Here is an 11,353-nt window from a genome sequence, read left to right on the forward strand (position 1 = left end):
TATTTTCTTAATTATATTGTTTAGCATATCAAACTTTTGCGGGTTTTAACTCACTTAAAAATGTACCATGTTAATGACAATTAATTAATTAATAATATGTGTAATTAAAATAAATTCAATTTAGAAAAATACGTAAAAATTTTATATACCTTTAAATGAGTCGGTACAATGTAACCTAAAGGTTTTACAGTTAAATTTCCAGGCCATACAATTATATTAGAGTTTAACTGCAAATCCATTTTTTCTTTAGCCTGTAATATTATAAAAAAAAACCATTATAATTTCGTTAAAACTTTTAAAACGTAAAACAGATATATACGATATATACATATAATTTCATATGTAAAAAATAAATGTAAAGTTAAAATTAATTAAGCTACGAAAGATTTATAGAATTGAATAAGTTAAGGAGCATGATTTAGAGGTCTGTAGTTCTTTAATTATTCGTCACAAAAATGAAAGTATTCAAATGAAATTCTTCCCAATTCACCTTATTCTTTAGACTTTTTGCCAACAGACTACCACTTTTATGTTTTATGGCAAGGAAAGTCTTTAACGGAGAGGAAGCATTAAAAAGTATCTTTAATGGCTTCTCATTTTCGTGATTTCTATCAAATTGGCATTAATTCATTTCTGTTACATTGGGAAAAGCGTATTAATGCTCGTGGAGACAATTTTGATTGAATATGCAAGTTTTAAATTAAATTAATAAACGTTCAACGTCAGAAGTGAAAGTCGGCCATTTCATTTGCAATAACCTAATACGGCATAAAGAATAACAACAATACTGTTTAATGTAATGTACAAAGTAGTAATAACATTTTACGTATGTTACTATAAAATGGCTTTAATTAAACAATTTAAAAGCTATATTATTAAGACATATACATAATTTTTATACTGTATCTACGAAAGAATATATTATAAATAATTGCTGTAAATTGACTAACTGTGATAAAAACTATTAAGTATAATACTGCTATAAAAACTCACAGAGGTAGAAAAACACTAAATTAAAATAAAAATGCCGTCATATTTCGTCCTTTTTTACACCTCCAGGATCCAACAATAGTCGGAAAAATGTTAAAAGTTCTTCTGGGAAACAACACAATTAAAAGTAATTACCGATAAATCATTTGCATAATGTTACAATTAGTTTATACAGCAATGTTAAATTAATTTAGCATAACCGTTTTATCACAGCTAGCAAATTTATAGCATTTATTTATAACATATCCTTTCGTAGATACAGTATAAATGTTACATATAACTAATGTTAATAATTAACATTAGATATTTGTTAATTTTAAATTCTCTTTTATGTAACTTATTCCACTCTAAAATTCAAATGTATTTTGTTCTTCTGTTGTTGTTCTGATGGCCTATTAGAGGCTGAAAACGTTCCTGTATTAAAAAAATTATAAGTGTTTCTAATATAGCATTAATAAAAATGCAATATACAAAGAGGTAATAACAATTTCTGTATGTTAATTACAATCCTAATAATCTTCTGACTATTTAATTTAAATATAAGGCCTAATTTTGTTAAATTTGTAAAAAATAAAAAAATATACATTTTATAGTTATCATCTTAATTATAATTTAGTAATATATATATATATATATATTACTAAATTATAATTAAGATGATAACTATAAAATGTATATTTTTTTATTTTTTACAAATTTAACAAAATTAGGCCTTATATTTAAATTAAATAGTCAGAAGATTATTAGGATTGTAATTAACATACAGAAATTGTTATTACCTCTTTGTATATTGCATTTTTATTAATGCTATATTAGAAACACTTATAATTTTTTTAATACAGGAACGTTTTCAGCCTCTAATAGGCCATCAGAACAACAACAGAAGAACAAAATACATTTGAATTTTAGAGTGGAATAAGTTACATAAAAGAGAATTTAAAATTAACAAATATCTAATGTTAATTATTAACATTAGTTATATGTAACATTTATACTGTATCTACGAAAGGATATGTTATAAATAAATGCTATAAATTTGCTAGCTGTGATAAAACGGTTATGCTAAATTAATTTAACATTGCTGTATAAACTAATTGTAACATTATGCAAATGATTTATCGGTAATTACTTTTAATTGTGTTGTTTCCCAGAAGNAAATAATTATTTACAAGTTAGTATAAATTAAATCTCCGTTTCACGATCTTTCAATTCTTTTAAATCCTCGATTTTGCGAGTGACAAAAACTCTATATTGCGGCTGTATAAAATGTTACTTTATTATTAGTCATCTCATTGTAATAATATGTAATAATTATATAATTTAATCTGCATTTTAAAGAACTTGATCTCAATATATAGCACTGAACCTATAGGAAATTAGAGTTCGACTTATAACGACGAGTTTTCAGTATTCAATTAGATCCTAAAGAGAAAGTTTATTATATTATTAGGCATATAGGATAGGATTTTATTTCATATTTGTTACAATACTTATTTTGTTTTGTTTTCATTACAGGAAAGTTAACCTTTAAACTTATTTGCCCTGTCTGTAACAAATCAGAAATAAATGCAGTTTCTTCTGCATATAACTGTTAATCAATATAGTCTTATTGAAGATTCTCAGAGACTTATCTATCACAAGATAGAAGATGGAATCTTATTGGTTCATTTATCACTAAGGTATTGACTTATTGAGAATTCTCAGGAATTTCTCTATTACAAGATTTTATTCCTATTACTTATTAACGATCTTAGGGACTAATACACCATTAAAATATAATATTTATCACGGATCCTAAGTAATACGTTCATTGGGAGTTATAAGATATTGTTTTATTGCGAATCCTCAGTTTATCGTTAAAAAAGATAGGAATGCCATCTTGTTTAGAGCTATCAAGAATTTGTCTATACAGAGAAAACATTAGGAAGGTATTACATGATTAAATCTCTTTAGTAAAGTTTTTATTGCCAAACATTTATTGAAGAAAACAGAGGTTCTTCTATAATTGTTTCTACACGAATCCTCAAAAAGAACATTAAGTTTCTAATAAGTAATGCAACAAGAATCACTCTGGTGCACAATAACGTGATCAACTGTGCCGGAACGATATATTTGAATAAAAACATATAATTTACATATGTTTTTGTACTTACAAATATATAAATTGTTACATGGCAATTTTCGCAGAATATCGGTAGATAGGAAAGTGTCAGCTATTCAGTAGCGTAGCGTAGGGGGGCGGCAGGGGCGGCACTTTTTAGGGGCGGCAAAATTACGTTTTAGGGGGCGGAAAAATTTGACAATAAATAATAATAATATCTTGTAAGAATTTGAACCATTTTATTTCATATTTTCGTGCACTTACGATTCGGACCGATTCAAAGGATCTGGAATAGTGGGAATAGTGTCACCATCCGACTCGCCGTCCGGGGATATCTTGCGCAACCTGTCGACCTTTTTTTTTTATACGATTCATTCGTACTCATATACACCTCCAATATCCAATAGGGCTAAGTCATCTACATTACTTGCGTTACTCCTACCCAAGTCTCCCTAGTCGCTAAGTATAACTGATTTAGAACCAGCATGCACTGCAAATTATTCTTCATTACAAAATGATATACGCATGCGTCAGGAACTTCTGTTCGAACAAACCTCACCTGCCGTCAGGATCGGCGATTTTAAAAAGGTGGCAACATTAGCACGGAATTTTTCGTTACTTATTCTGTGACGAAACTGAATTTTAGTCTTTTAAATTGAGATACCTAAATAAGGGGGCGGCGAAATTTTTCTTCGACCCGGGCGGCTGACCCCCACGCTACGCCTCTGCAGCTATTGAAGTGATAAGGACAAAATATTGTACTAAGAACATGCTAAACAGTATAATAAAATACAATGTGATTATAATAATGAAAACAATAATTATATGTACTGTACTTACTGTACAAATTTCTCTCCTGTCTCCCAATTCTTATCTTTACTATCACAATTAGAAGGTGGTTCTGTTATATTTTCTTTATGATAAAGCGCTTTCAATGCTAAACCAATAATATAAACGCTATCAAATATGTGAGCTTCTTCGTCGCTTCCATTCACTAATTGTATTCCTAGAATACCTAAAATATACCATTTGAAATTAATATCATCTTTGACCTGGTATTTGAAACTTGAATTTATCTTTTAATTATATTCATAGAATTATTGTTAAATGTTTCTAGAATTAGGAAATAGGACAATCATGATTTTCTAACTTACCTATGCTTTTAATGCTACTGTATTTGGTAAAGAACTGAATCCATCCGAACCCACATCTTTATGTAATACTAACAGGGAGCGGGTTCGGATTCTACTTGTAAATCTCAAATAATTTATAAAATAAGATTTTAGCCTGCATCATTCAAAATTAAAATCCTCTTCTTTAACTTAAACATGGGTTTAATTGTAATAATATTATAATAAAATATAATAAAATACATCAAGAATAATCTGTAAACTGTTTCTTAAGCCATATTCTTTGCATATGTAGATATATTTATTTAAATAAAAAAATGCATGTTACAAGTTTAAATCTTTTGATTATAAAATATTTTAAAAATAACTAATAACTAATTTACTATAAAACTTTTATATGTTGAATTAGAATTATCATGTATACTTACCATCCAATTTAGTTGGTGCTGAAAGTGCTTGTTCAGAAACTAACCAAACATATCCCGACGACGTCATATTTAATCTATCTACTTCACGAAATATTCCATCTGCATCTTTTGTACTGAAATGATCTACATGTTAAACATTGAAAATATACACAATATAATACAATTGTATATAATGTTACTGTAATAGCACTTTCTCTAAACTATTAGTGGAGCATATGCGACAATATTTTCTTTGCCATTTTCTAAGAATTTAATACATTTTTATCAACTGTAAGCGTAATTTATATGATTACAATTATGCAAAAATTTAGAAATTTTAGATAAAACTTATATAAATGTGAATCTAAAAATACTTATGTATTTTCACGAATTTCAATTAAAAACTGATTAAAACACAGATTTTAATTACCATTAGTTATATATATGTAAGCTATTTTAGCCCCTAATTGCACACTACTTTGCACAATAATTAATCAATATTATAAATTGTTTTTAAAATTTTGTTTATAAAAATATATATGCTTAAATATATTAATATGCTGGCTATTATACATAAACTAGTAAAATAAATATTATAAATTCTTGACAATTATTGAGAAATTCTCACAGTTTTGTGTATCTTGGACTGGATATTAATTTAAAAAAACATTGGATTAAAGTAAAGATGTAAAGTGATATATTATGTTACTTCTTAGCTATTAAAGTATCTTAGAATTAAAAAAAATTAAATTTAATAATTTATTGTGTCTTATTTTTCTCTTAATTCTATAAATCTTATATTCAATGATTACTTAAATCTTAAATCCAAGAGATACGCTACTTCTGCTACTTAATAAAAACTTACGAATTGAATTATTTAGTGACTTATTAAACCTTAATTTTTTTAATTTTATTATTTAATTTTAAAACATTTCTAAAACTAGTAATTCGCGAACAAATCGAAAGAACTGCAGCGTGTCTATTCAACATTTTTCAGCTTCTATTTCCAACTTTAATTCATTCTGTAAATCGATAAGGTATATTGAATAGACTATAAAATCTTTTTTGACAGAGAAAAATAATTGTTTAAGCCATTCGATGTTATGGCAATCCATTATTTAACCTATATATCGCAACAACTTCCGTTTCCTGGTTGACTCATTCGAAAAATCAATAAATACAGTAGCAGGAAAACAAAAACTTTTGTTATATCCACCACATTTTTACGTTTCTATTATGTTTCTAAACTTTATATATCATAAAATCCAATTGTAATAAATAGGATATTAATCGTAGTATTCGTTTAGCTGTACTCAATATAATTTTACTTATATTTTAAGGTAGCTTGATCCCTTGGTATTTTGATACCTTATAAATTTGTATTTTTATTTATATAATTAATGTAATGTAATTATACTTAATTAATATAAATAATTAGTAAAAATAAAGAAATAAATACTTTAAAATCTTAAAATATACCAACTTTNATTTTTATAGAAAATACAATTTAAGAAAGATTTATCTCACAGGAGAATAAATTCTCCTGAGGTGTTGCAAAGAATAAATCTCAGCAAATGCTGCAAGTTCTAAAAATTTTATGTAAGCACTTACTTTGATTACTTTTGAAACAATTTATTGACCATAAAATACAATTTTTGCTATTTTAGTCTTTAATAAATTAAATATATAATTATAAAATAATTTTATAACTATTTTTAACTTATATAAATATATGAAAATTAAGTAAATTTTCGTTTCCTGATGAATTCGGTTTTCATCAATTAAAATGTTATATAATATTATTTATCTTATTTTATTTTAAAAATCTTTTAATAATTTTAAATTGTTTTTGTCTTCAAAAATATATATTTTTATTTCATTTTTATTTTGAAAAATAAATTTTTAACTGATGTTTATTTTTACTTTGGTAAGTTAATGTATACAGAAAATAAGAAGAAAATTTGCTCTATATTACAAAATTATTCAAAAACTGAAGGAAAACATACTACATTTTCTTTATCTTCCCTTATATATCAGTTAAAATCTAAAACCAGGGATGCTTTACTTCTTACAGTTATGACGTGACTCGCATAGAAATTTAGGTTGTTTCTTTGTGAAAGAGCAAAACTTTTTGACATTTATGTTCTCATATTTTTTTTTTGTAACTAGATTTATCTTTTTTATTACTTTCCATGCTATATGTTACTTATATAATTGTGAAGTTTCATGGCTTATAATAGATGAATGGATTACTTGCAACGAACAACTGTACGGTGCAAGTAATCTATTTGTGGATTGTCTTTTTTTTTTTAATTTTCATAATTATTAAAGGAAATTTATTATTTCATATTTCATATCAAAATCTTTCCGCATAATTTGTTTTATATTATTGTATTGAATTGTCTGGATGTACTAGTAAGAAATAAATCCACCACAATGGAACTGAATATTCTTCTATAGAGCAATGAGATGCGACTTGAATGAAAAATATAAACAATCCATTAATGTTCTTTTAATGGATCTGATTTATTTATTCGGATTATTTATTTATTTGATCCAGACGTATTCGGTTTTATTTATTGAAATAAAACCGAATACGTCTGGATCATAGACCTATCGATGCCATTTACTACTACAGCATTGAGAGCAATTTTGGCGATTATGATGAATATCAAAATATTAACCAGTAAAAGAAACAAAGTAATGCAATTCCTATTGTATAAAATTTATAAAATTATTGTCTTTCATATGAATTTTTAAAATTATATAGAAATCTCTGTGACTTCCATTCTCTTTAAAATATAAATTGTGCAAACTAGAAAAGCGAAGTAATTTGACGTGTGCCCAAACTAAATCTGAATTCGGCCGTGTTCGTTTCTGGAGGCCACGATTGAGGCGTTCACCACTTCGTGGTGAACGCCTCAATCCTGTCTACGTTTTGTTCTCCTCCAGATACACACCCATTACCATAAAAATTAGTGTACCAAGAAGGAATTGTATCGCTGCGAAACTTGGCATGGAGATAAATCTTAAGCAGATATGAAAATAATGACTCATGATAACTCATTGCGGAAGGCATTACACAATAAGTCCCCCTTAGCTTATAAAAAAGTTTGCAAAGGCATCCTGTCTGTGGTTGCAGAGGGACGTTGCAAAGGGACGTTGTATCATTAGTGATGCATTTACGTCACAACTGAAAGACCATATGAACAACTAACCGAGTTTGAGAGGGGAAGGATTATCGGGTTGAGAGAAGCCATGTGGTCATCTAACCGAATAACCCGCCATCTAGGCCGTTCTAACAACACTGTGAAAAGGTGATGGGACCAATGGCCGAGAGATAGCTCCCACACACAGCGCTCAGGCTCAGGACTACTAGACGAAAGGACCGTCTGGTCCTCCGACAAAAACGCACACAGCCGACCGTATAGTTGTATGCCATCCGGACACAGGTGGCGCCATCGTTACAGACCCCTGTGTCTTTCTGTACCATTTCGAGGCGTCTAGGTAAGGAACATTTGGTATCACGGTGGCCATTACATGTGCTGCCATTGACAGCCACCCACCGTCGCCTCCTTTTGGATTGTTGTCGCTCCCGACGGGATTGAATCACAACGGAATGGAACCAGGTCGTCTACATAGACGAATTCAGATTTAGTTTGGGCACTGGCCGAAACTAAATCTGAATTCGGCCGTGTTCGTTTCTGGAGGCCACGATTGAGGCGTTCACCACTACGTGGTGAACGCCTCAATCCTGTCTACGTTTTAAAGTAACACATAGCCCCCACAGCTGGTGTGATGGTCTGGGGTGCTATCATATATGACATCTACTTGTGATCCAAGGGACCGTGACAGCCCAACGGTATGTTAGTGACATCCTGCAGCCACATGTGTTGTTTCTAATGGCAGGGTTCAAGAGCCTGCCATTTCCCAACAGGACAATGTTCGACCATGTTCGACCACACACAGCAAGTGTGTGGTCATAGGACTGCCCCCGCCACATTGCCAACTTCCCTGGCCTGCCTGGTCCCGTGATCCGATCGAACATGTCTGGGATCACCTGGATTGCCAAGTTGGACAGCCTAGAAGTTTGGCCTAACTAGAGGACCGCTTGTAGCAACTGTGGACCGAGATGCCGCAGGACACCACATGGCATCTATATGCCTCCATGCCGCCCGTGTCACCTTGTGTATTGACGCTAGAGGTGGCCCAACAGGGTACTAGAACGTTCTTTCATTTGTAGTTTTTCCCGCAAGTAGCCTAATAATCCTTTTGCTTTCATTTTGTAATCACTTTCTTATTTCACTATTACACTCACACATGTACAGTTTCGTTCAATTCCGACAACTTCTTGGTGCACTAATTTTTATGGCAATGAATGTATAAAGTTTCAACTCCATAGTTTGCATTCTCACTTTAAAAAGATGCTATCAAATAAGCTATTACCATTTTCTATTAATTTAAGTTGTTTTGAGTATAATTAATACAATTTATGACTTATTTGCAACACGCAGCTGATAAGAGTCAAGGACTCGAAATGTAAATCGTCGCAACGAATGACGTGCTGTAAACTGTAAGTTTGCAAGATTTGCATTACTTATTGAAGTGGAGAACGAATGTTCGTTTTCACATCATCATTATTATTATTATTCGAATTATTCAAGTAATAATACTATTCCTAATATAAAACAAAGTATACAATAGAAATAAAGAATAAAATTACAAAAATTCATTCTCCATAGGGCCTACAAAAGAAAACAAGAATTAAACATGAATCCCTCTATTGTGACACGTTTCCTTTCAACCATCTCGTCAATACTTATAAAAATTAATACAAATTTTTAAATTTATAAGTAGATTTAAAAAATTTAAATGTTTTTCTCAACGAATTATAAATTTTTTGAAATGAAATCATGCTGCATTTTTAGTTATTTTTGAAGCGGATAAAAATCCTCTAAAAATGGATTTAATTTAAAATTTTAAAGTTTTATTACTTATAAATGTAAGATTGTCGTATAGCTCTGATTCATATTTCCAATATAAATTATTCATTTATTCAATAATATTAAATGAATAAGTTGTTCTTGTAGTTTCATTCCTCTTACATCGTAAAAGCATTGTTCTGTAGTAAAATTACTATCCAAGCTTAAATTGTTTTGAAATAATATTAAAAACAAATAATTATATTAAGTATGTACTTACTTTGCATATAAAATGAATACACGACAAAATAATTCTTTCTTTTCTTCTAATTCTTGAGTTATGTCAGTAATACCCGGTTCATATTCGATCACAGATTCTATCTACAAAGTTATATTTTTCATATTCACATAAACATTCTATTACTATTTTCCTGATTACAAAGTTTTAATTATTTTATTCATAATTCATGCAAATTATTAGAAAATACAGTAATTTAAGTTTTTTTTTTTTTTTTTGAATTAAAGTAGACTAAGTAAATACAAAAGAACACTGTTTTTAAGACTTAATTGGTAGTTGGAAAACGCTTTGTCGCATTTCTTAAATGTTTAGTATTATAAATTGAGTTTTAACAACATAACAACACTACAGAGATATCTAACAAAAATATTATGGCAAAATATGGTATTCATACAGTTATAATAGTAAAATTTAAGTCAGTCGTAAAGCAGGATCTATTATATATAACCACTGGAGTCATTTCCAAAATACTGGGAGCCGTATTCATTAGTCTGCATACGTGAAGGAAAATTGTTACGTGTTCGTTACGAAGTAGAACATAATGTATGTATAAATAGAGCATATTAGAAAATTATAAGATTTGTATAATCTCTGAAATGTTCGACGCTTTTTCAAGAAATTTCAAAATATAACAGTTTAAAACTGTCTTACAATTTTTTAAAATATTTGTTCTGTACATATTGTATTCTACTTTGTAATGAACACGAAATTATTTTCTGTCACTTATGTAGACTAATGAACATCGATTCCATTCTTATTTTAGGAAACACTATGTATATGCATTTATGCCTTATATGATTTCTGAGTGCACATATATTCTAGAATATTATTTACGTCATAAATAGCTAATAATTATGAAAAGTATATAAAAATATCGATTGATGGGACATTTTTCGATATTTTTACTGGTCTTCATCTGTTTGTTTTGTACTGTAAACTTGCAGTTTTACTTCATAAGACCATTATTTTAATGATACAAATTCTATGCTAAATACCATTAATATTCATAAAACATAATATAAAATATACAATAATCAAAAATCTTATTTGGAATTAGATAAATTTGTTTTTTCCCAAAAAATTTCAATAGTCTTATCATTAGTCTACAGCAGCGTTTCTCAAAGTGGGCGATAACGCCCCCTTGTGGGCACTGGAGGCTTTCAGGGGGGCAGTAGAAGACTCAAAGAGAATTGGGGGGCGTTAAGGAAATATAGAGGGGCGACGGCAGACAAATTCTATATATAAAAATTCGACGGAATATATATAAAATGTTGACATTTTATATATTTTTTATTTTTTATTGAAGGTCACAACTTGAATATTTCTAACACATTGACTTTTATTTTAGCTCAGCGTTTCTCAAAGTAAGCAATAACGCCCCCTTCTGGCGCGATGAATAGATCTATGATAGAGGCAGGGTATTGAACGGTGACCAAAGGCAAAATTGGGGCTGATAAGAGGAAACATTGCGTTTAATGGTTTCCAGATGATGAGAACAATGTACA

The 11,353-nt window shown here is 29.2% G+C and overlaps 1 protein-coding gene across 1 annotated transcript in view; it reads right to left on the bottom strand.

The window, feature by feature from the left end:
* LOC111639667 (glutamate [NMDA] receptor subunit 1-like) overlaps positions 1–11,353 on the bottom strand; it is a 42,875-nt gene that overhangs the window by 14,633 nt on the left and 16,889 nt on the right. Inside the window, exons 6-9 of the mRNA XM_023385580.1 lie at positions 9,831–9,931; positions 4,650–4,762; positions 3,932–4,106; positions 150–264 (exon numbers count right to left, since the gene is read on the bottom strand). Of these exons, the coding sequence (XP_023241348.1) occupies positions 150–264; positions 3,932–4,106; positions 4,650–4,762; positions 9,831–9,931 (504 nt within the window). The remainder of the gene's footprint in view (positions 1–149; positions 265–3,931; positions 4,107–4,649; positions 4,763–9,830; positions 9,932–11,353) is intronic.

The sequence above is a fragment of the Centruroides sculpturatus genome, unplaced genomic scaffold (genome assembly GCF_000671375.1).
Source record: "Centruroides sculpturatus isolate CEXI.00-Female unplaced genomic scaffold, Cexi_2.0 scaffold1134, whole genome shotgun sequence".
Classification (NCBI taxonomy): domain Eukaryota; kingdom Metazoa; phylum Arthropoda; class Arachnida; order Scorpiones; family Buthidae; genus Centruroides; species Centruroides sculpturatus.